This window comes from Haliaeetus albicilla, chromosome 2 (assembly GCF_947461875.1).
Source record: "Haliaeetus albicilla chromosome 2, bHalAlb1.1, whole genome shotgun sequence".
NCBI lineage: Eukaryota > Metazoa > Chordata > Aves > Accipitriformes > Accipitridae > Haliaeetus > Haliaeetus albicilla.
The window spans coordinates 29014531-29040891 of NC_091484.1; the positions used below are offsets into that span (position 1 = coordinate 29014531).

Genomic DNA, 26361 nt, shown 5'->3' on the forward strand with positions numbered 1-26361 from the left:
TTTCGTTATATTTTCTCTCTCCTGTCCAGTTTAGGAGGGGAGTGATGGAGCAGCTTTGGTGGGCACCTGGTGTCCGGCCAGGGTCAACCTACCACACACACACAGTTAAGACTGTTGTATCTGAAGCTGGTATTGTCCAGGAAACAAACACAGCAGCACAGCAACCATTGCTATTTAACTACTCTACTACCAGTCTCTGAGCTATTTTAAAGCTAGCTCAGTTTTACAAACACTTCAGTCGACCAAGTTCTCAGTGTAGCCTTGGAGACCCTTCACAGTGCCCTTCTGATTTCTCTTGGTCATGCTTGCACTTTTGTTGGGGGTTTTTTTGGTAGCAAAGTTTATTTGGAAAATTGCTGAGTTATAAATGCAGTAAAATATAAGAAATTAATTTTACATCCTCTTTCCATCTGCAGAGTCTGAATTGTGTACTTAGAAGCATAAATCTGCTTCTGAGCATAAGTTTGTATTGAACTTCTTGTGGGTTCTGACTCGTCAGCTGTGTTGCATGTAGCTGTGCTGGTTTCAGACGGAGCTGATGCCGAGCTTCCCTCTCCGAAGAGGAGAGCTGCTGGTTACATGTGCTGAATGAGACTGTACGTGTGCAGGTTGAAGGATTGGGACCTACTGAGGATTTTAACACGTGGATGCACGTTCTTGGTGCTTGTTAGTGATTTCTGTAGTTAAGACTTCCCAGTGGTAGATGTCTTCTAATGTGTTTTGAAGGAAGCGTTATTGCAGACACCTTGCAGATATTTGCTGCCTTGATGTATTTGCCGTTAGTTCCTTTCTCAAGAGTTAGGACTGCTAAGTCTGTACCAGAGATAAAACCCAGGGCAGACTCCTGTGATTGTTATGACAGCTGTTGTATGTTGTGCTTAGGATCAGTATTTCTTTGGTAAAATAAGTTTAATAAGCTGCAGGTGAAATATCAGTAGGTCAAATGTGTACAGCATGGCCTCGGTAGCCACTACAACAGGTATGAGAGAATGTCTGACAAGAGACTGCCTGCTTCATGGTTTTAATATTTAACAGCTGTGGGCTAAATTATGAAATAATTAATATAAACTAGATCTTCAGCTTCTGTAAGTTATCTTGGCTCAATTAGCTGCTGGTGAGTTACTCCAGCATTAGACAGTAGCTGAAGATGGGAAAAGATTGTACCTTATGAGTATCTCTGCGACAGCTGGTACTTTCAGGGGGCGAAGGAAGCTCTGAGCAACAAGGACTTCGGGATTTGGCATGATACTTTGGCCAGTGCAGAATTCGTGGTTTTCCTCCTACGGAGCGTTTCACACCCTTACACTGGATACCATGGCTGTGTAATTGCTCTCTCCCCTTTTCAGATAGGCCATCCAGGGAGGTGCAGGGAGCTTCCCTGTGGTGGTGATGGCTAAACTCAAAAAAGCCCTTTTCTTCGGGAGGCGTTGGAAGCTGTGCTGGCTGTCAGGAGGAGGATAAAGCTAAAGGAAGACAACAGCAAGATTAGCATGTTTCCTTGCACTCAGGATAGACAGTATTTGGGAAAGCAGACAAGCCCATATCGTGGTCAGGGTGGCACTGCCACAGGTTTCCTTACATGTTATTAGGTTTCCTTACATGTAGGTTTGTTCACTAATGAACAGCAGAAAGAAACAAAAATCTGGGTCAGGCAAGTCACTGTCAACCAGACATCCTTTTGCATCTATTAAGGTGCAGAGCATAGGTATGAACTTACCTGTTTATTTTAGCAGTTTAAACATTTTACAGAAGAAAACAGCAAGAGAGAGCTGATTTTTTCATTAGCTGAACGCATTTTGTCAGTCTCTCAGTCTTTGTTCCTTAAAAAACATGGGGGAAAAAACCCCCTTGCTAGAAAAACTATTTCAACTGAGTACTTCAGATTGTGATCAGGAGGTGGGTTTTTGTTATACAGGAAAGTTGCAGCTTTATTTTGTTTCTTAACTTCATCCATATGTCAGATAACTATAAAAGAGGTTTTTATTCTTTAATTAGACCTTTATCAGAGCAGTTCAATTGTGGCTATGCTCACCAAAATGATTTTTTGAAAGATTTCTGAACTTACTGAGAAAGAGAGAACTGCTTATGTCTGTTCACAACTGTAAACTTGTTGACTTTGCTAACTAAAATATCCATACTGGTACTTTGAGTCTGTAGAGGTGGTGACACTGTGAGGAAGCGAGGATGGTAAGACAAGGATTAAAGTGAGCTGCAGAAGCCTTACCCAGCAGTGATGCTCCAGCCCACTGAAGACAGGGCCACCGCTATATTAAACACTTTTTCACCAGTTTCTTAACACCTCTTGAGGCCAACCTTTCACCTTTGCGATTAATACTAACCTTGAAAGAATTTCTATTAAACATTGCAGTATGTTGTTGTCTAAATCACAAGTTCCAGAAAATGAAATTGGGTCGTACATTGTACAGCTACATTGTGTAGAAATGGGAGAATACTCCCTTGAATTAATCTGATGCAAGCGAGGGTGCTTTTTGGTAAAGGTTACTAAGCATCGCATAGAGCCCAACTCTCATTTTGTATGCGCATTTAGCTTCTGCTATCTCTCTAATTAATGCTTCTGTGCTGTGTTGGGCAAGAGGTGCAAGTACCTTTTGAAATGCTAATGCTCTGGTGGAATATCCTGGTTCTCTGTCAACTCCGGAGAAGCTGCAGCAGAGGTCAGCAGCAAAAGTTTTAATAAAACTTCTGCCTCTCAGTGACTTACCAAATTCCAGCCATACAGAGACAACAGACTTCAAATGGCTGTCTGCTGCTACGTGTCTTTTCTCGATTCCTTGCCGTGTGGGCTCACATTCCCTAAAAAGATTAAGTGATATGTTTTGTTCCTCTGTGTAGCCCAAGTGTTTTCAGGATCCTCAGTGCATTGTTTCTCTGCAAGATGTTACATACCTTATCAGTGTAAGGGCTCAAAACCTGCAGAAATTGTATTAATATATTTCAGGTACTCAAGGAGATCTTCACCAAAAAAAAAAAGGGGGGGGGGGGTGTCAGAAGTTTGCTCAGTTGCTGCTCTACAGGCAATTAGAGTCCAGGACAGAAGGACATTTTCATTAACCATATGGGAGTCAGCTTTGCCTTTCAGTAGTTGTGTTGTCATCAGATATTCTGGTTTCCTCCTTAAGACTTCATGTCTTCTGAGTCGGTGTTTTTTAATAAGTTTTTGTGTGGCAGTTCACCTTTTATGGCTGGTTTTCTTCCTTACAGATAAGTGTCAAGATGTCTCTTTTCTGGCCATGAAACAGAAAATTAATCTATAAAATGATGTGTATGTGGAAATCAGAAAAGAAAATGCAGTCCAAAGAGGAGAAGCATAATTAAGACTTTTGAAAACCTGCAGATTTTTCCTTGCCTGCTTGGAACAGGTTCCTCCGTAAGGGGATAAATCTCTTGCACTTTTGAGTCATTGTGTAGAAAGGGCTCTAAAGGTTTTCTGCTGCAAGCTACTTACTGCAGTTTCAAGCCCTGAAGAAGCAAAGGGCTTCTTCAAACTCAACCTCTCCTGCATAGGTCATCTTCCCTGTTTTTGGAAGTACATAAACAGATGCTAAATTCAGGGGAGGCATTTAAGGTACTCAGGTGAGAATAAGTAAATTATGGAAGCAAGGAAATCCCATGTTTTACATAATTTACATGTAACTGCTTACTGTTTGATTGTGCTTGACTTTTAAGTATTCTTACTGGTGTGAAAGTTCACAGAAAGGACACATAGAGTTAAAATACTAGTAATCAAAACTGACTTTTAAAATTGTATAATGAGTTTTCAAGCCACACTGTAGGGGTTGTTAGTAACTATCTAATTAGGAGGAAAAAATACGTGTGGTTCTAGCTCTTCTGGGAAAGCAGAGAAATTGTTTATCTTGTCTTGGAAAAGTTTTTTCTCCCTTGGAGCAGCAAAATCCAACTTTGGTGACACTCCATGAAGGAGCCCTGAGCCTGCTCTGTTTTTTAGTGCTGCCTTTTTGAGACTAGTATCTAAATCTCAGTTTGTATAGTTTGTGACTGCTTCGATTTATGTATACCAGGTTTTAGAACCCATCTCTTTGATTCCTCACATGCAGTCTAAAATGTTAATAATGCACAGTTTACCTTTCTGTAATGGCTGGTTTTCCTCAATTTATAGGGCAAATTCTGCCATCTGTTGCTTCGATGTGGAAAGATGGAAAACAGTTTTGGGTGTCTTGTCAGCCTCTGTCTTCTCGGTTAGTCGTATACTCTCATCTGTTGGAGGGAGTCCTTGTTACATTGCTCATCTTCTGTCCCCTTTCCTCTGGCCTTGTGTCCTAGAAGACTAGAGTCTGGCACTTCTGGATGAGTACCTATGCTTCCCCAGCTTTCAAAATCATGTGCTCGTCACTGACTCCTGCCGAGGCACCGAGGCTTATTGTGCCACTGAATTAATATGCTGTCCTGAGCCATGCTACCCTGTGCAAGGATGAAAACTCAGAGCTCGACCCCCTTTTTTTTATTCCTTTTGCCAAGGATCCAACAGCATGCCAAGGTGCTTGAGCCTGTGAGATGCTGAGTTTCTTCTGAGGGGTGCTGAATAGTTTCAGCTTTAATTGGCTATAAGGTGACGGCGACAACATTGCATTCATGTATCCTTTATTTTAAGCAACACATTAGTCTGTAAGTAATAAAAAAGAAGCCACAGGTACTTCGCAGCAGTCTCTGGGAGTTGCTTGTTCTGTGCACACTGGGCTTTTCCCAAAGTACTTGTACTTACCTGAATACAGGAGGGTATTCAGCACCGTGGAGAACAAGTGAGCTGTTCTTAAATCTTGGAGCATGGCTTTATTTTGTACTGTATTGATTGTAACTGGAGAACAGTTTCAAATATTGACAATTAAAAAGAAAAATGCAACAGTCGTAGCTATCATTAACACTTTTCTTTGTCACTGAGGGATAAGGTTTCAAGGCAGGGCGTTAGCTGCTTGATTTCTGCTAATGATAATGGGAGCGAGTTGGCTGTCCTCTGCAGAAGATGTCCCCCTGATGTGTGCTTTGCATAGCAGTTTGAGCTGAGGGTAATATGTTCTCCAATTTATTTCAGATATTTTTTTATTATTTGCAAGGTGACACTGCATACCAGGCAAGCATAAATGAATGCATTATTGCCCTCATATCTTCACACACTTTTATCTTTTTCTTTAAATCATAGCGTTTGCAAATAAAATAACACTTTTATGCTCCTTAACACTAAGCTTTTTAAGAAGTAAGGAGAAAAGAGGCTGTTCTTCAAGGTTGCCAAATATTACCAAGTACTTTTAATCACAGAGCTACCTGACTAATCCACAGATTTGGTAACAGTCTGTGCAAAGAATTCTGGCAGGGTCACATGAACCTGTTATCTGTGTATGGCCTGATGTATGCATATGCTCGCTTTCTTCGTTAAATTGGGGTCTGCAGTACTGTTGTTGTTTGTCGTCGTCCCGCCCCCCTTTTTTTTTTTTAAATCTTGTAAAATCTCATCTGGATTTATTGTAATGTACAAAATGTTGTTTGGGAATTATGTTCTGTGTAAGCAATTGCATAATGAACATTAGGGTTTATTAAGGTCTTGAAGATGGCACGGGCAATTGGGGTATTTTTGTTGTTTCTGAATTCATACAGCAACTAGCACAACATCGTTGTCAGTTCCACCCTGATACAAATATTATATAGTGATAAGGGAGGCTCTGTGGATTGAAGTAACAGTGATGTGAACCATGGAGCCTGAAAAAGTAAGCTAGCTGAATTCAAGAGAGTCTTGATTGGGAAGTAGAGGGTGGAGGAAGTAAGGACTGTGTTTTAGCTGGTTTTTAAAGGCCTGATGATAGTAATAAGTTATGGAATCCTTAGTGTGATCTGTTCAAGATTAACCAAAACAAAATGCTTTTTTATGGTCCATTTGCAGTTCATTAATTGTACTGGTATTGAGTGTTTGGCTTCTGAGGTTCAGGCCTGACCCTTACTTGTGGTAACCTTGCAGGTAGTACCAGGAAGGTATTTATAGATTGAACAGACATTAACTCTGAATAGATCTTGCAATCTGACATTTCTCCTTTCCCCAGGAACTCACCTCTGAACAGCTAGATGGGGCATCTAAGTATGCTGCTTTGAGACAAAATATGTATGGCATATACTTGTGCTGTACCAGTCTCTGGGACTGAAAAAGACACTTTGATCTTCACAGCAGTTAACAGTGTACTTCTGACAGATTTAAACAGACTTAACAACTTTCTGATGAGAACAGCCCTCACTCATCCTTCTAGTCAAGACTGAGTCAGGAGGGCAAGCTGAAAGTGCATCTTAATAGTTAGCAAACATAGATTTGGGGGCAATAATTTTTGTTTGTTGGGATTTTTTGTTAAACTGTGGTTTTAATATTTATCATGAAGTAATGCTGGAGTGCTTTATCTTCTGTATTCCCAACTACTAGATGCTTATGAAAGTCAACGCTGACTTTACCTCATGGTAAGTCTGCAGCATTTTATCTTCGCTGTATTTTTTTCTACTGGGAAGTAGCCTGTGTGTGTCTTCTAGTCTGGGGTAAAAGACAAGGGTTTAGAAATTTATTTTTGGTAGTGAAAAAAAAGCATAGGGAACCGACTCTGCTCCCTCGAATGATACAGCTGCGACACGTACGGCTTGTCTGCGTGGGATTGTTTTCTGTGCCGTAACTGAAGAAAGCAAAGGGTACTGCAGATACTGCCTTTAAATGTTCGTGTCTCTGATGTTAACATTTGTTTAAAAAAGGTTAATTGCAGGCAATTGTGTGCTAAAGGAGCTACATCACAAGAAAAGTCAATAGTACTAGGAAACTAACTTTGAATTAATGATAGAACTGAGCAGTTATGCCAGAGAATTTATTTAAGGAGGCAGCACAGTTTTTTATTATAAACTGCTAAAGTGCAACATGTCAGTGGTTTTTTTTTTCTTTTTCTTTTTCATAACTGTATAAAAAGGCATATTTACCACTTCACACTGAATTCATAAAGTGAGTGAATAAAGAACCAAGTATTCCGATGTTTTAAATTTAACATGCTGTTCATTAGTGTTGAATACTTAAAAAACCCCTGCTTCTTGAATTAAGCTGTGTCCATTAGATGGGTTTCTTGAAGGCAAGAGGCACAGTTGTGCTTACTTAGCATGAGAACCTCAGAGTTTAAATAGCTTCTATTTATTTTGTAATCTGTGTCTATGGTAAGAGTCAATTACTGTTTTATGGTACTGGTGACTAAAATTTCATTAGTGTATCTTGAAACTATGGCAAACTTGCTAGAACCTTTTTTTTTTTTTCCCTGCTCTCCAGCCTAGCATCCTGGGAGTTCATAAAACTCTTGAGTCAACATTCAGCCTTTATCCAATTTGGATAAATCCCCTAGCTGGGATCCATCTCAAAACATCTGAGAAATAGTGCTGTTTTTTCTTGTTAAGCTAGCTAAACCTTTAAAGGTTTCATATCGATACTCTGTGGGGGTTTTTTTTAAAAGTTATATACACGAAACATAAGCAGTCTGCTATGGAAGTGCCTTTGGGTCCTTATCTGAAAGCAATTCTGGCCCCTCCTGACTCCATACTCATTTTGGATGGATGCTGTATGACTCTAGAATACCCTCATGAGAACAAAAACCAAAACAACGACAACAAAAAGCAACAACCTAAAGCCAAACAAACAAACAAAAAACCCTTAACCCCCCAGAAAGGAAAGAGAATGAGGAAAGAAAAATTCTGGCTGGCCCAAGGCCCCTGAGGACTTTTTGTTGCTTCGTGCCTGGTGTTATGCCGCTTGACAGCTCTAGAAAAGGCTTGGTAGACTGATCTCAAATGAATTTTATATTTTTGGTCCCATTAGGATTATGGAGTTGGCTCTCTCCTGATAAATGTCAGTGTAAAGCAGCAGAGAATCAAGCCAGCTGAGCTGGTCATGACCTTGTATGCATAGTGATAATTAATAGCTAATGAGACTGGTAAGACATGGTTCTGAAATGCAGTAGACTGCATCATCTGGACTGTTTAGAAATTAAAATTTTTAATTGCACTTTGAAAAGGAATTAAAGACATATTTTGCCATCATGGGCAAAAAGATAACCTCCTTCACTAAAGGATATGTGCCATATATGTCACTGAAATATGTAATCTTCAATGCAGTTATGCTACAGAATAAGAATTATTCATGAATTTGAGGTCAGAGGGTAGAAAGGCATGGGTTAGAATAATGTAATGCCTGTTCTTAATCCATACTTTAAATAACGGCAGCTGTTTCAAATTTTCTGGAAGGGCCTTTCTTGTTACTTTTTCTGACATAATTTCTTCCACTCATGTCCTGGTTTCAGCTGGGATGTAGTTAACTGTCTTCCTAGTAGCTGGTACAGTGCTATGTTTTGAGTTCAGTATGTGAAGAATGTTGATAACACTGATGTTTTCAGTTGTTGCTCAGTAGTGTTTAGACTATAGTCAAGGATTTTTCAGCTTCTCATGCCCAGCCAGGGCACAAGAAGTTGGCACAGGACACAGCCAGGGCACCTGACCCAAAGTGGCCAACAGGGTATTCCATAACACGTGATGTCCCATCTAGTATAGAAACTGGGAAGTGGGGGCGGGGAATCGCCACTCGGGGACTGGCTGGGTGTCGGTCAGTGGGTGGTGAGCAATTGCCCTGCGCATCATTTGTACATTCCAATGCTTTTATTATTGCTCTTGTCATTTTATTAGTGTTATCGTTATTGTTTCTTCTTTTCTGTTCTATTAAACCGTTCTTATCTCAACCCATGAGTTTTGCTTCTTTTCCCAATTTTCTCCCCCATCCCACTGGGTGGGGGGGGAGTGAGTGAGCGGCTGCGTGGTGCTTAGTTGCTGGCTGGGGTTAAACCACAACTCACATAGTAGTAAGCTTGATACGTGATTCTCCAGAGCGTGTTCTCCTGGACTAGTCTGTACTCTGGAGTAAATACAGAACTACACCAGAGCAAACAAGCAAAAACCAATTATTACAAAATAATCTTAAGTTACTTTAGTATGAGGTTTTTTTTCCATATTTATCTCCCTCAACTATTTCCCTTTATATCAGCTAGTGCTAATCTTCTCTGAGGTTAGTCAGTCTAGGACAACTTTTCACACAATGACTCTGGTCATTTCTGGTGCTTCTAAAAGAGAAGGAGAAGAGAAGATGAAAGAATTCTTCTCTTCATGTACATTAATGTGAGGCTTAGACTTTTTAAAAAGTTGAAATTCCCAGCCACAATTCCTTATTCTCTGTTAGTCACTTCTGGCTTTGTGGTGGCTACAAGTGAACTATTTAGAGAGGGTGTTTTGAAAATGGAGGTAGTGCTTCCTGGCAGAGGAGACACATTCAGGCAGTGTAGCCAGGAGCCCTGGCAGAGCGCTTGGGAGGTGCAGCCGAGATTCTTGTTTCTTTTGCTTATAAACATTCAGACAGAACTTCAGCTAGCTTTTGTTATGGAAGTGGTTTTACTTTGGATGAGAGCAGAAGCTGTACAGGAGCGTTTGATTCTGAGAAGATACTTTTTTGGCCAATTCTGCTCCCAGTTATGCCTCTTGAAGCAGTCAGGAGAAATGGTTGATTATTTAAAAGCATGGCAGTCTGTAGTTGCTGTAGAGAAAAAAAAATGACAAAGACACTTTTGGATTTATGTACCGCATTTCAGTAAGATAAACAACCTTAAGACATAAGCTTTTTGATCAGAGTGGATGTGTGTGTCATACCAAGTTGGCTTTCTGTCACAACTGACCGTTGTTCTTCCTATCCAACCTGCTGGGTTGCCTCCATTCAGGGCCACCACTGGAATGCCTAGGGTGAGTTTACTTTTAATGGCTTTGTTTCAGTCAGGAAGAAATGAAAGGAAAATAACGAATCGAAAGAGAATACCTGTAGTTTTTTAGGCTGCTTGTATTCAGTAAATATTTCATTGGGAAACTTGTGGAAAGGTAAAAAGGCAGCAATTTAAAATTTAAATTTTGCCAACGTGGTATTTTTTGTAAGTTGAAAAGGTCAGTCTCACAATGAAGGAGGGAATCTCATTTTCTGTTTCGCTTTTGCTGGGTTTGAACTACACTGACTTGGGCATATGAAACAGAGCACTGAAGCATTTAAATTTCTTCTAGTTCGGTTCTGTGCCCTCGATAAAACCCAATGCAGAAAGGATTGCCCTTCCGCCCACTGCAAGTATGGAAGCATCACTTTTGGAGAGGTTATTTTTAGAATATATCCTTTTGTAACAGCCTCAGTAACAGCAGAGAGCAGTGAATTTGAAATGCCATAGTTGCACGTGAACTAAGTCACAACAATTGTACTTACCAGCTTCTGGTGAAGCAGCTTTCAGTTTTCAAAGAAAACGGTGGCCAGTGACCATGTGTCTCTTTTGAAACCTTTGAACAGAGCCAGAACATGAGATTTTTATGTTTTACTGATGTGGGGAGTTTGTAGACCCTGCAGCATTCTTCTAAAGTCATGTGGAAGAAAAATACATCCCAATATGCTTTGCCCAATTCCTCGTAACTCAGCTTGAGCTGTAAACTAATTTGCTGATGAGCTCTCATACCCCTCGTAAAGTATAGTAACCTTGGAGAAGAGGAGCTATGTATTTAATTTGTTATAAAACACTGAAATCACAGCTTTAATTTCAAAACTCAGTTCAGCCTTATCTGTTGAAGTGATGGCAACCTTCACCTGTCTTCTTAGCTGCTGCTTAAAATTCCAGGAATTGTGCAAGATGGAAAGCTGTGTTTCTGGGGTGGGGTGTCCAAAAATGTTCTTAAACTGTTCTTGAAGTTTCATTATGAATTTGATAAGAATTTATACAGTAAATATTTTGAAGCATTCTGCAATTAAAAAACAACAGGCAAGTTGAGTTAAATATCACAACATGATTTCTATGTGCTTTGCAGCAGTATTGCTGTACAAATGATGCTTAGGATTTGAAATCAAATTCATACACATTTTGTACATCCAAGATATGACTTAATAATCACTGAGCATTTGGCTTCCATATTTTGGGGGGAATATTTTAATAAACAAGGAGAAGAGCAGAAAAGAGATGACATCAGTAACAACTCAAACACAAATCTTTGGAACATTTGTGGCATACCAGCTGTCCAAGAAGCATCATCATCGTCGTCTGCTTCTGACAAATGATATCCACCAAAGCTTGATGTGTAGCACTCAGATAGGCTTTTTCAAATACTCTGCTGACTGAATGATACATTTGAAAGATATTTGAGAATTGTCTGTTTAGAACCATGCAGATACAAGTCTTGCCTTACTGACCCAGGGAGATGTATAAGCATCTAAGCAATGAGTAGCTCCCTTAGCAAAGAAGGGACACTAGATTTAGCAGTTTCGCAGTTCATCTGTTACCTTGTTTTGTATCACCTCGTATCAACTCTTAACATGCTTTTAACTAACTCTTATTCCCTTGAGAGATTAATGCTTGTACCCCTTAGCGCTCTTGAGAAAATAAATATTAAATGTAGTAAGATGGATTAATTTTTCATTTCACTGCTCATTGCTTTCCTTTCAGCTTCTTGCCTGATTACATCAGTGGTGATTTTGATTCCATTCAGCCTGAAGTCAAGGAGTACTACAAGGTCAAGGTAAATTAAATCTCTTTGATGAGTTTGTGTGTGTTAGAGCATTGTAGGATCCAACCCATTAGTGAGCCCCTTGGTCATTAAGTGATTCTGGCTCCATTGGTTTCTTTGAGGCTTCAGCTGTGAAGCACCTTACAAGCTCAGATGTTGAGCTCTGCGTGGCACTGTACTAACGCTTAAAGTAAACACAGGAGGTGCGGTACTGCCCAAGTCCTGCGTAGGGTGCAGTTTCATAGCACCAGCTCAAGAAATACATTGTACGTTGCTGGAGATTATAGCAACTGGAAACTAGGATAAAACTTCCTGAAAAATCTGTGACTTCTTTTGCTTAGTGAGATACAGAGCAATAAGATTAACCTCCCGTGATTCCCACATGGCTGGCACCCACAGACTTTCTAGAGAGAGTTTCTCTGTGTGATTTTTGTGTGATATGACTTTACCTTTGTAGCAGGAAGCTGCAGATGGAGACATCTGTCTCTTTCATCATCCACTGAAGCATTGAATTACGCCCTGACTACTTCTACTTCACTAGTGGAGTGCCCTCCTTAATGGGTTTTTGGACAAATTCCTGCATACATTAATTTATTCCCAGTGTAGCCACCATGTTTCCAGTGATCAATATAATTGTAAACTTGCATTTCTTGGGTCTCAGGCCTCAAAGTTCTGCCTTTAGCTGACTATTTGGTATTTAACACTTCACCTGCTTGCCTGTATAGGCTTTTGGACTGAGCACAGTGCTTTACCCTCACATCTTGGACAGCAGGTTTCTGCAAATTCAGAGTTTGCCTCAGTGTGCCAGCTTACCTTTGCAGCAATCTGCACTTGCAAGAGCAATAAGTGTTTGATCCTTGTGAGCTAGTGGACTTGGAGGTCTGTCATATGTCTGCTGCTAATTCAACGTGTGAGGCTGAAATTTGACTAAAATCTTCCCTGATGGACTTGGGATCAAATGATTAGAACAAAAGGTTTCAAACTGTGACAGGAGGGCTGGAGGAGTGTGTAGGACTAGGTTTTAGTCCCTCTCTGAGCACTGTGTGATTATTTTTTTTTTTGCCATGTTCTGCCTCATTGGTTAGAAGGAAGAAGTGTGTGATGGCTGTCTGTCTTGGGAGAACAGCTCAAGAAAATTGCTTGGGAATCTTTAGGTTACAGCTTGGGAAGTGAAAATAAAATAAAATAAAAAACTTTGGATTAATGCTGTTCATTATAGACTGGAAATTCGTGATCTGTGAGTAAATGGGGAAATTGCAAAATGAAGTGCTCTATTTGGTGTGGACATTGGTATTAATGCTTATACAAACTGCATGTTGGTTGGTAGGTAAGTCCTAACAAAGAATGCGGGTTAAGGATTGTTCAGCAGAGAGAGGGGAGATGAAAGAGGTAGGAGGGGGAAGAATACAGTAGGATATGGAAAGGGATAAGCTAAGCTAAGCTGGTATTTCACTTTTTCACAGGGATTACTTTTCTGGCCATAGCATCCCTTTTGTCAGCTCCATTGTAACTGGCTGTTGATGTGCAATGTACATCTTCTCTATGAACATGTAGTGAACTATTCTGCTTCATATGGAGTTGATACAGCCATGCAAGTGCTGGACTGATAGGCTGTAAAGGAAGCAGTATTTCATCATGATTGTAAAGTTGTAATGAAGAGCAGAATCCTTGCCTGGTATCCTCATACATGACTGAGGAAAACACAGTTTGACTTTAGAATTTTAAATTTGGGTGTATACGGTAGGAAAAATAATTTTTTTGCGTTTTTAAATTAAACTTCTGTAGTCAGAAAATCAGAATGGTAAATACAGGTGGGTATCTAAGGAGGTTCTGAGCAAAAAAATATAATAAAACACAGAATTTGGAGAGAGGTATATGCTTCTTTTCTTGTAAAGTATCTTGTCCAGTAAAGCACCCTCTGTAGTCCAGGCAGTTTCCAAAGTTGCTTGGAAATATATGTGTTGGTGACCCAAAATACATTAGGCTACTTAAAACAGTCTGTGAGAGAACTTCAGGTGAGTAGACTGGTGTAGTGCCATTGACTTCAGGGAAGTACAGCGTCACGTTGTGAGTTAGAGTTGCTTCCCATGCTGTCCTTCCTCCCTCACTGAAGCACTCCCTCACCTGGATGCAGATTTCACCCAGAGACGGGGTAAGACTTTGTCATTAGATAGTATTACTGTGTTGTTTCAAGCATTCTCTTTTATCAATTGTTGAGGATTATGAATGGGAAAACAGAAGAATTGTTGTAGCGAAGCTTAGACTGATGTGATGTGGTAGTTTTCTGTGAGCAAGTGGATGAGAATCCACAGAAATCCCACCTGCTAATTGACTGATCAGTATTTCCCTGTACAAAGAAAAAGCCCTTTCCCGTGCTAGCTTTTGGTATTCATGGTCAACTACTTTGACATTGGCATGCTCCTACAGCCTTCCCCTTCCCCAGTCTTGCTTCCAAATACTCACCCTTGCTGGAATTGGAAGCCTGAACCATTCTTATCACACAGAATTACCTGAAAGCACATACATTTGTCGTGCAATACTGCTCCAGTTTCATTTGCCCAGGTCAGTACCAACAATTTCATTAATTAGCTGGACTTCTCTGAAGTTGAGCATGGTACTTTCAGACAACTAAATATTTATTTTTCCTTTGAAATGTGTCTCTGGGTAAACTTTTTCAGCGTGTTAGGTCTTCATTACAAAATAACAAGAATATTCTATTGGCATTCCTAATGTTTCTGCTCCTATTTACTGCCAAGCCACCTTTCCTGTTCCACCAGGCAGCGGACTGTCCTGCCTGAATTTTCCCCATCACATGCACCTGTCTTGAGCTGCTGCCGTGCCAGGGTTGGTAATGACTTACACTGTAGCTATAGCTTTAGCTTCTTCCAAATTCACACTTTCTATGTAGAGTATTTTATATTGTAGTGTAGATTTTCATCTCTTGGTGGCCCTTGCTTTTTTCCTAGCATATATACCTAATGCAACTTATTCCCACATATTACACAAAGGAAAGGTGACACTGTTTGAAGGCACTTACTTGGGATGAGTCAGGAGCTCTGCTGCCTGGCTGTAACATTACTTTGACCTGCAAGGAAATGGGGGTATGGGGGCATGTATTCCTTTGTACATGTATCACCAAGTAATTCATTATGGCCAGCAGAAAGGAGGAGCTATCACATGCATGGAGTGAATATGAAGGAAAGTGAAGCAAGCAGCAAGTACTGAGAGGTATTCACCCTCTGCACTCCTATCTGCCTTTGCATATGATGTACAGGGAAAAGTCATACCAACTTTTCTATCATCACTTAAGTTTGACTTCTTTGCTGTAGATGCAGCTGCCAGGTGAAAGGCAAGCGGTGCTCAAGGAGCTGGAGGTTCCTTTGGTATTTCAATTTCAATGATTTAATTTATACCAGGAATTAGAGTGATTTTTTTTTTTTCTTTGTGAAGCTGAAGGTAGGTAAGTTTCTCTGTGTTTTTTATAAACATGCTTTATAGTTCTGTTAAGTACTACATTTGCAACAGAGTACCAGTGACCTCTTTTTTTCTTTTTTTCTTTTTTCTTTTTTTTTCTTTTTTTTTAATAAAAGCTACCTATATTGACAGAAATTAATACATCATGACTTCTATCATTTATGTGAAGATAGCATGCCACTGGTTAAGAGGAGTTACTTTTTCTATAGTAAAGCTTATGGACATTAATTATTGAGTTATAAAACATACCCATGTACAAGTGTTTGTGTCAAAGACAGCCTAGCGTAGTGCTGAGTAAGAATGGGGAGTATTGAACTCCGTGTGTGAAACTAATTATGGCTCTGTGAAGTGTTGTCTATAAGCAATTGTACCATCATCACAAAACAATGTCAGACCTGACTCCTCCATCACAGCAGCTTCATACCAGGATGTAGCTAGTAGACTCAGAAGGTTTTCTACCTCATTTAAATGATGATAGCAAGAGCAGATATATGCCACTACAGGAAATGTGACATACAGATTCCTGAAGCTGAAGGGTTTTACTGGAAGGGGTATTTTTGAGCCAATTCCTCTGGTGTTTTCAGTTGAGCAAGGATTACATGGCAAGTGTTTCCATTTTCCCTTAAGGAGGATTAACGTCATTGTGTCGGGGAACCTTATTTAAAGTTCATAAACGTGAAGCAAATAAATCCATTTTATTGCTGTTACATGCGGCATGCCATAGTGAAGAAATCTAAAGGCAAAAATGCTGGGGTTTTGTAGTTGTGTTGGAAAGTAATCATGTAATAGACTTATGAGTGGGATGTGTAAGTGATGGGTTAGGCGTGCTATGCTTTTGGGAGAGAGTAAGTAAGCATGCATCATAGGTTATTCAGCTTTACTTTTTATTTTGTGCACTCTTGGTTTTGCCCCATCGGCTTGTCAAGTAGGTATTTGTAGTCTTTTATTCTTTATTTTACAAAATTACTGATGATTTCCCTATTTCTTAAAGAGTTAAATAACATTAAAACAGGATAAAACTGCACCACAACTGGATATGGAATAGCATGTTTAAATTTCCCTTTTAAAATCACATAGCACTATAAATGAAGGATAAAGAATAACAATTCAATATCCTTTATTCTGTATATCTTCTGTCATTGTTAAAAGAGATATTGAGAAGAGGTTTTGTACTTTCATGATAAATATGCATGTTCAGATGACCCCATAATAGATGCACTGTCAGTCTTTCTCTGTATAGTCTGAAGTGGATTGGAAATGACACTGCACAAAGCAGGGGGGACCTGTGCTATTTCTGTTATTGCACTTTCATCTGTTTCTCGCTTTAGCTGAATGTTTCTATTATTGAAACCTTTTAAACATTACTTTGAAGTTAAAGGAGCCATGTGCATTGTTATGCCTCAAACAAGGCTCAGTTTCTGAAGTTTGGAGACCAAAGATATTACCTAAAATTATACCAAATCTGTACTTACACCTAGAAGCAGAAGGTTGAATCCAGTACCCTTTGAAATCCAGATTATGCTATTTATTAAAAATCCAGTTTGGCTTTTCTGCTAAGCAAATGTAATGTGCTTTAAAAGAGTTCTGTAGACTTGGTAGGCTCTGCTTCAGATCTGTAATTAAATGCTGTGAACTTATTTACAAGTCCACTGTTTTCCTATTCCCTTTTCTTTTTAAGCCCCATAGAGCTGCTTATTTTTGCAGGCAGTTCTGCAGCTGTAGCACTTTCCCTTTCCTTTTGCTATTACATTTCCAGGGTTTAATGGTTATAGGGGCTGTAGAAATGCTTAATAGCTATGGTGTGGGTATTGTCTTTTTGTTCTATGAAGATGCACCTGTAATTAGATTTACAAAATGTATTTGTAGCAGTGAAGTAGCGCTTGTACATCTCTCTAAATTCTACACTTTCTTGCTGAACTGCATGTTTTAGTGTCATATTCCGTGCTTGCTTTCTGAGGCCAAAATTTTTAATTTTGGACAATCACAATGTTAATTGATTTTCCTCAGTTATATTATTATAATTTAAATGCATACAAAATCATTGAGTTTTTCTATGACTATTTTAATTTACCTTTTAGCCTTAAATGTTAGTATTTTTTCTAAAACTAATTTTTAATACAGGATGGCACTTTAAATGTTAAGAAGTTTGACTCATTTAAGCATTCTTGTTAGACTGAACAGTTTTCTAAGAAAAACACCGTTCATTTTAGGGCCTGATTCCTTTGTGAGAGGTTTTAAGGTGTCAGAAGGAGCTGTAAAAATTGTGCGGGTGGATCTGAAACAATTTAGTCTTGCTGTTGAACAGGCTACTCCTACTTGACAATCACCACTTAAGCTTTCAAGCAATCCCTTGTTTTATGTGTCCTGCTGAAGACATCTCTGACAGCTATAAAAAGTGCTCTGCCTACCTCAGTTCAGTTTCTGATGTGTTGAGGGTGCCCAGTGCTGCCTGGAGTTATAACCAATTTATAAGTTGTAATTTTTTCATCAAGTTAAAATTATTTATAGGGCTGGGATGGTCCTGTTATTAATAGTTCAAACGCTATATGACTGTATATGCAATTCAGGATTTTGGACTGGAAGCTTTCTGTATGTCTTAGTCATGTAATTATTCAACAGGAGCTTTCATAAAATGATTCCATTCTTGAATAGTATGTCAGAGGTCTTGTCAAGATCGTGTTTCCAAGTCAGTTGTGTATGTGATTTGGGTTATGTGGATTTCTTATTCATGCCAAACAAAAGTAATATCATAATGTTCCAGAAATGTCATAAATTTATAAAGGATACTGTGCTTGGTGGCACTTTTGTAAAGGTGAACATGACAGACAGTCACACTAGGTCAGACCAGAGGTTCATTCAGCCAGTGTCTGGTCTCAGCTGGGCCGGTACAGAATACCTTTGAAAGCATATGTATCCACAGTGATGCTTCTTTGATATCCTTTTTCATCTCCCACTAATATATGGCTTAAAGATTTCCTAAGTCAGAGGTGGTATCTTTGTGTTTAATCACTTCATAGGTTGATTTAATTTTTCCCAGAATTAGTCTACATACTTTTTTTCAAACTGTGTAGATGGGACTGCAAGTATCCACAAAAAAACCTTGGCAATAGGTTCCCCAGTGTGTTTACAGTGGAGAAAATCTGCCTTTTGGATGTTATTTTGGTTTTGAGCTTGACTTTTGTAGTCACATTTGATTCTCCTGAATTTTTATATTGTGATACAGAGTGCATGAACATACTTTAACCACCTTTTCACTCCTGTTCTGATTGTATTAGTATGATTGTGCCTAGCATTCCTGTAGGTACGTAGGGGGGTGTGTGTGCACAGCTGAAAAATGGAATATTGCATATGCCAAACTTCTGGCCTAAAAATGTACGGCCTGTATAGATGCTTTGTGTCCTGCTGAGTTAATATATGTATAATGGCTAGGAAGTCCTGTTGAAAAGAGTCTTCTGTAAAGTGAAGGATTTCAGGACTCTGGGCTTGCACATTCCTGTTCTTATGTGCTGGTGAAAAACAAAACCAAGAAAAATCTCTGTCGAGTTCTTAATATCGCTCTTTATGCTTTTACCAAGGTAGCAGTTTCCAGAAAACAATGTATCTGTCTAAATGCAGATGAGATTTGTGAAGAAAAAACAAACAAAAAACCACCACCTCACCCCCAAAACCAACCCAACAAACCCCCCATATTCAGTTATATAGCCCTGCATCTTTTTAAGTAATGGGTGTTCTTTGTGTTATCTCCTGGAGTTGCACATTGCTCTTTTTGAACCTGAAGAAACAGCTAAGTCCTACTTGTGTTGTAAGATCGATATAATATCATTGAGATTCAGCAAGTTTGAGGTCATTGAGAATCACTGTGTACGTTTATTGGGACCTGAGTCAGGCCCTAATTTATCTAGTAGGATAGAGAATGCAATTTGACCAAGTTCTCATTCCTTTAAAAAAGTGCTACTCTATTTTCCTTTGCAGTATTTTGCTGCTTGTTATGTAGCTTTGGGAGACGGTATATAGAAATTAAGAGATCAAACTTTTATTAGAGGTGGTTTGTCTTTCTTTTGCTTAGGTTGGGAATGACAGTTTGCAGGTTACGAGTTGTTTTCTTTCTTCTCACAAGTGCCTTAGCTGAAGCTGAACTGCCTGACAGTAGAATATGCAAGAAAACAGTGCACCATATAACAAAAATGATGCTGGTGGTATTTTAGTCTTGCATCCAATTTCAGTTTAATATTACGTTGCAGTATGAGATTTATTTCTCCCTTTCATTGGTTATGGCCTGAGGAGGGGAAAGGGTAGAATCTATATTGCAATAGACATTTGAGTTACTTCCAAGAGTTTTAAAAAATTTAATCTGGTGTTAATCTCTGAAAGAAGTCATTACTTTGGTCTGTCAGCCTGTGATGGAGGAAATAACACAAAAGTTTAAAAAATAGAAATGTATTGAATTAACTTCATTTCCAGTGCAAGGAACAAAAAAGGTGTTTTAAACAATGACAGTTTAATCTGGAGAAGGAAATTGAACTGAGTTATTTTGTGATTAAACCTCTTCACACAAAAGAGACAGCTTCAACGTGGTACTAGTGGTTGAAGACTCAGATGGTAGGTCTTTTTAGATGTAAGTGGGATTTACACATCCATCTTTTTTTAGGGAATTTAAGAGAAAACTGTTCCTGGAGCACAAGGATCAGTGCCCATGCCTATGGACTGCTAATTAGAACAGTTTCTGATGAAGCTGCAGAACCCACAACCTCGCAGCTCATCAAATGTTGCTGCAAACTCAAGTTCAGTCCAAATGCTCTGTGGGATTCGTAAGCTTCATTTGGTTGTGGGGGAGCCCATTAGCTAGCCAAAGCACAACTATGGGCAACAACAGGAACACAAACCTGATCATTAACCTAGAAAAAGATCCCCAAAATCCTGATGCTACAGTTTTTAAGTATTTTAAGAAGCAGCTTGGCAGCCTCTGCAAATGATTCTATTGTGCATCTTGTCAAAGAGCAGGCAGCTCTCACTTCAGACGCAGAGTGAAAAGATGCAGTCTGTTGCTCATTTCAAAGTAGGATGGCTTGCTGGTGGGCTGGAGAGGCAGAAGAATACTTCTGACATGCTTTCAGGGACCTGTAGCAAGCGTTTTGGTGAGTGCGTTCCCTTGCTTTAAAAGGAGCATGTGGACTACTCAGGATCATTCTCCCTAACCTCCAAACTCCAGAGGCACATTCACCAAGGCCACCATAAACTTTGCTTCTTCATCTTTGACACAACTATGAACTTAAAAAGACACAATAATTGGGATACATGATCCAGGGCTATCACGTCTTTACTTACATAATGTTGCCCCGATGGTGCTTACACTTCACTTACAGCAATACAGTTACAAAACATCAAGGATGACAATCCAGTTGCAAGAAGGTTAGATTTGGTCTGAGTTCATGCAGATTAATGAGTGCTTTACAAGCCTCCAAATGGAAAAGAAGGAGAAAATTATGTGTGTTGTTCAGGTAGGAAAGTTAAATGCTTTTGTAGCTTGTCAGTGAAAGGATGAGCTAAAGCTGCCAAATTTGAACTCGCCTGTATTAATTAACCTAATCACGGAAGTATAAAGTTATTTGGAGTTTTGATATGAACCAAGACAGAGGTGGAGTCCAACAGGAAAATTCAAGTGCAGCTTCTGGAGCACAGATGGTTATTTTTCCTAACTGAATTTTGATTTGGTCAAAAACATGCAAAATATAAGGTTTGTTTTTATAGCTGCACTCAGAAATAGTGCAAGATGATAAAAGTTGCATTCACATATAGCAGAAGGAAATTTAACTTAATATGTAATTTTTGAAAAAGACCATTAGTGACAGAGAAATACCATTACTGGGGGGCGGAGGGGAATGAAAGAACTCAAGTTCTGGTAGCTGTAACTACAGCCAGGTGGGGAAAGCTCTGCAAACTGGAGTATATCTCATACTTGCCTTTCTTGGTGCCCTCTCCTTTTATTTTTCTGCCCTGTATTTCCTGACTCTAATATTCTTTTGGGCTCCTGCTGTTTTCACTGTCATCAGTAAGCATTTGAAGCTCTGTTTTTCTGTTTCAATTTTGCTGGTTTCCATGAGTGGTCAGCAGAGCCCAGCAAAGAGGGGTTGGATGAAGGTTTGATAAGCTGACTGTGCAGGAAGCTTGGCTGAAATCCGGTGAGTCTCAGGACTGTGAGTTAGTTTGTGTTCTGGTGTGCTGTTGGATTCCTTCATTTGAAGAAGCTGTGATGGTCTGTGATTAAAAAATAACAGAAGTTCCTTAAGTCAAATAGATTTGGAGGTATAATTAGAAAGGGAGACAGTCCCCTATGTCATGAAATGAGTTAAAAGAGAAAAATAAGATGTCAGGGGAGAGAAAAATGAGGAATGGAAACTGAGAAAAAGACAGAGATTCTTTAAAAAGTAAGAAAAAGGTAAGCATTTTAAGAGAAAAATAAAGGTAACATCAGCAGAGAGTAGGAAAGAGAAATGGATAGAAATGGAAAAATTTCCCTGACACATCAGCAAATTAGTTCTGCTGTCATTTTTTGCAGCTGTGAAGAAGTGAGTGTGATAAGCACGCGTGCATGGAAAACGTATTTTTTCTAATCTAAAAGTAAGATTTTCAGTTTATTAGGAATGAGTGCAGAGTAGTTGTTTGGGGGGCTTTTTTACTGTTTTCAAATGCTTTTGTCTGAAGTTAAAATAGGAGGACCTATGTTTATTCCATCCTTGACCAAGCTTTGGTGGGAGTTTCATCAGGTGAAGAACAGAAAAACATACAAGGAGTTTAAAACATAAATAACTGCAATGGAAGTTGGACTGTATTTACAGTAAATTCACAGGTGTTAAGACTATTTTGTCCAAATTCTGCCGCAGCTGCTGGTGTAATATATAATGTATCTAAGCAACTGTTAATCCAATTAAAACAAATAATTTAGTAAGTATTTACTTTGCACTTCATTGATAATAACCCTTCAAGTAAGGAACTGGCAATTTACTATAAATTGCTAGTTAACATTACCAGATTTTCATTTAATTGATAAAAATGTAGCCTTCAAAGAGGAGCATTCTTTTGAGAGCTGAAAAGACCTTCCTCCTTTTAAGCTCAGCAGCAGGAGGAACACCTTTAGAGAATAGAGTAGGGATTAAACATGGGATATAATCGCTTATTGTGACCCAGTTCCATTTTTTTCTTGCATTTAAAAGCCAGAGTCTTTTGACATTTCAATATGCAGGTAAAGTCTTCCATTTGTTTTGTTCACCATCTACTGTTTCAACATATAGTGAAATATAGCCGCTATACTTTAGTGGTTTAGATACTTCATATTTTAATCACTATTGAAATGGTGTTTGTAAGAAGTCGTCAAAATTGGAGACCTGCCTATAGAGGCATCTCACGGTTTGCAACAGATTAATAATTGGGCTGGTTATGACTGTCCCAGCTGGGACTCCCCTGCTTCTAGCACTGGGTTTGTACTAAGCAATTTTCTGTGGACAGAGGGAAGGAATAAGGCCTTGTAATGATCTCTGTAGTCCTATCCCCTTTCCCTGCATCCACTGGCCACTTATTTGGATCCTGCCTTAAAAATACTTCCAAGAGGTTAAATGCCAGCCTTTGCCTAGACAATTCAGCAGGATAATAGTGCTCACACAGGGAGGCTGTATTCATTCTGTCTTCAAATCAAACATGAGTGTATGTCTTGGGACTTTAAGATGCATTTCCTAGTGGAAATTTTAAGAGGGACAGTAGTGGAGCACATTCAGGCATCAGAACATGCTCTGTATCCTGTATTTATCGCAGGCTTTTGGAGCAAATAAATGTACTCATCAATACCTAACATACCTGCAGAGGTGTGTTTCTGATCTGTCATCAACAGTTGCTTACACAGCTGAATTGGGGGGGAAGGTCTCTAGAGTGATTCAAAAAAATCTTTTCTTCAGTAAGGTTATGTTCTCAATATCTTGAGCTCATCCCAGACTGGAAGTGGGACATATGCTGGGAGGAAACTGGCAATATCACAGTTCAACTCCCGTTTTATTCTCCTACTGATGGGATAAAACGGGAGAGAGCGTGGAGGGGGGTCTGAAACTCCTTGAAGTATTTTTCCATGTTAAAAGCTCCATTACTATTCCAAAAGAGCTCTGCACCCACTGGACCCTGAGCACCTGAGCAAGTGTAGTTTGGTCTGAAGGGCAGGGTGTCGCGAGGGATTTTTGTTTGTTTGTTAGCAACAATGGAATCAACTCACATATGCTCCAGCAGTTGTTGTTAAAATATGTTTGGCTTCGTCTTGAAGAGCGGAGTGGAGAAGTTTTCAAATTTTTTTTGTTATTTGTTGAGTTTTCGGGCAAGCCAACTCCTCCTCACCCCAGGCAGTTATGGATTCAAGCACGTATCCTGCCTTTAATTACCAAGTTTAAACTGTTGTTCTACATGCCTCATCCTTGGGCCACCCTCAGTGTACTGCCTTGGTTGTGGTTTGCAACCCCGGGCTGATGGTAGCGAGCAGCTGCCACAGAGCTGTTCCCACAGTCCGGGAAGAGGTAGAAACAGTCCAGCCAGGGGAGACAGCCCTCCCCTCCAGTTTTACCATTTTATGGATTTTCATGTGGTCTGAATGAATGTATTCTCAGCAATGCAAATAGCTGGATGTGGCCAGAGACAGTTTCTTTCTGCTTTGCTCCCTTTCTGTATAAGAGCACCCTACTAACTGTGAACCTTCTGAAGTTCAGTGCCTTAAATTAAGTATGAGTCAAATCTGTGCCTTAAATGTAGAACAAGCTTCTTGCTTCACTGGGAAGTCTTTCTGAACACTTCTTCATCAAAAATAACTGGTTTGTTCCAATTGACTGGAGTCTGTGATAAAGCATTGATTGTAGTCTGTGGCACCAGGCTTCCCAAGTGTAATGCCGTGCAGTAGGTCTGCAGGAGGCACGGCCAGCCGGTGTCCTGGTGTGAAGTGCTGTTCCCATTGAAGTTGATGGCATTTCTGCTGATTGCAACAGGATGTTCAGGATGGGTCCTCCCCAAAGCAACCATCTGCAGAGAGAAGCCCAAAACCCATGATAATAGCTCAGTTCATCTCTTAGAGTTAATAAAGGGAAGTAACCGATGAATGGTCAAACTTTTCAGCTTATTTAAGACTATGGCAAATGGTGAGGCTTTCAGGATTTTGAACAGGGACATCTTATTAGAGGAAACAGAGATTACATGGCATTGAGAGTGAAAGTCAGTGATTCTTCTGTGATTGTGCCCTCCTGTACGGAAGACAGGACAGCCCCGTGTAATGTTTTTTTGTGTTAATGCGATGCCTAAATGCTTCACAGACCTGGAGTGCAAGTAGATGTCTAGGTACAGAAATAAAGTGATATGGGAAAGAGAATAATTACATTTGACGTTTTTTTGACAAGTTCTTCTTGAACTTGGTTCTATATAGTGTGAAAAATGTAGGTGTGGGTTGACAGCTTATAGATGCTGTGGAATAGCTCAGAATTCCCTGTAGCAGGAGGAGAGTGGTAGAGCAGGAGGGAGGCACCAATGTACAACGAGTGGTTAGATGGGGGAAGGAAACAGTAAAAAAAGTTTAAAGTTCCTTAGGGAGCAGTATTTATCACTTATGTGATGTACCTTTTGTGGCAAACTCAAGATGCTTTGAAGGGTTAGGGTAAATCTGAGACGGTTTGATAAATACTGGAAAATTTTGTAAAGATGAACTGTCCCTAAATCATCTTACTAGTGTTTACACTGTCTTTCCTTTAGTTAAATTCACTTTCAAAGAAGTTGCACAGAAGGTAATATAAGGGACAATGCCTTCCTAGCCTGTTATCTGTCAATAGATCATTTATTTCTTCCCACCACAAACCATCCCACTCTCCTATCTTTTTTTTTCCTTCCTACTTCCAATGATTCACTAGTTTAAAATGATTGCACCTAAGCCTTTCCTGCTGAGAGTTTTGTCTGAATTACAAACAAAGTAAGAGCATTGTAGTTGGACCCAAAAATCTGAATTAAAACATGATGGGCAAACCAGGCTTTGAAACTGCATCTTCAAAAATGCATTAATTAAGTGTATTTGAGTAATAATGTGTTGTACAGTACACGGACGTGCTTTCTAAATGGCCACCTGTCCTTGAAAGTGATACTGATGAAGCTTTGCAATCACAGTCATTTCAACCCCAAATTATGTGTCTGAGTACAGGGAGCCCATCTTTGGTCTTTGATGATTCAGTGGAAGGGTGTTTAGGATATGGATACCTAGGACTGCAGGCAGCAAGTGTGATGAGAGAGGAAGTCTCTTCCAGTTACTGTGTTGACAGATAATACAGTTTTTGAAGTCTGCTTGTCGGGCACTTCTGTGAGTATCCGCTTTAGAAACATATAGTGTCCTTTACATACCTTTCAGCAGTTAGTAAGTATTTAGCAGCTACCTTTTGTATTACTATCACAAATTTAAAACAAACAAAACTGATTTGAAATATTAAACCACAAGATTTGTATTTCACTAAATTAATGCATTTCTCTTGAAAAGTAGACCTAATTAAAATGAAAAATGTGGCACTTAGTTAATAAATTCCTCAGTTCAGTTTAAAATCATTCAAAGTAAATAAAGAACTTCTTTTTTAAATATGAACTGCTGTTTAAGGGGAACTGGCCACATTACTAGCTGAGCATTTGGAGCTAGATTAAGCTAAAGAAGCTTTTGATAGGGGTTTACTGTAGAGTCAGAGGTTTTTTTTATTATTGTTATTTTACTGTAGTCATTTGACTTCAGTTCAATGCTTAGGTTTGAAAAAAGCAGAATGGTTTATTTTCTCTTTCAGTGTATGAATAAAAATGAGGTATGAGATGATGAGAAGTACTATTCATAAAGTGTGGAAGGGCTTGGTAATGAGAAATGATCAGTATTATCTCTGGCTAGTGAGTTCAGCCATGTGTGTCCAGTAAATCAGTTCACTTTTAAATGCAAAATGTGGTTAGATAAGCTTATTTATGTCTCCATAGCATATAAGATTGCTTTATTTAGTAGAGGATAAAGACACAACTGGGGGTTAGAGTGTGGAACAGAGGGAAGTACGATTTAATGTGGATTGGAGCGGTAGTTGGACAACATACTTAGCCCAGCTAGAAAATTGGATAAGGTCAGCGAAGAGTAACTGAAATGCTTTGTTGACTGATGTACAAGAGCCTCGGCAGGAAAACAGAAGAACTAAAACAATTGTTATTGGTATGCAAATAGATTTTTACAGCTTTACTAGAAATATGGCAAAGTAGCAGGCAAGGATG

General features: G+C 39.3%; 1 protein-coding gene across 5 annotated transcripts in view; it reads left to right on the plus strand.

The window, feature by feature from the left end:
* The window catches only part of TPK1 (thiamin pyrophosphokinase 1), a 317863-nt gene that overhangs the window by 138728 nt on the left and 152774 nt on the right, over positions 1-26361 (plus strand). For 4 of the 5 annotated variants that reach the window (XR_011329666.1, XM_069812003.1, XM_069811993.1 and 1 more), the window contains one exon: positions 11538-11610. The exons of the other annotated variant lie outside the window; for it this stretch is intronic. Coding sequence is in view for 2 of the 4 variants with exons in the window: in XM_069812003.1 (XP_069668104.1) it covers positions 11538-11610 (73 nt within the window). In the remaining 2 variants the exon portion in view is untranslated. The remainder of the gene's footprint in view (positions 1-11537; positions 11611-26361) is intronic. 5 annotated transcript variants of the gene reach the window in all.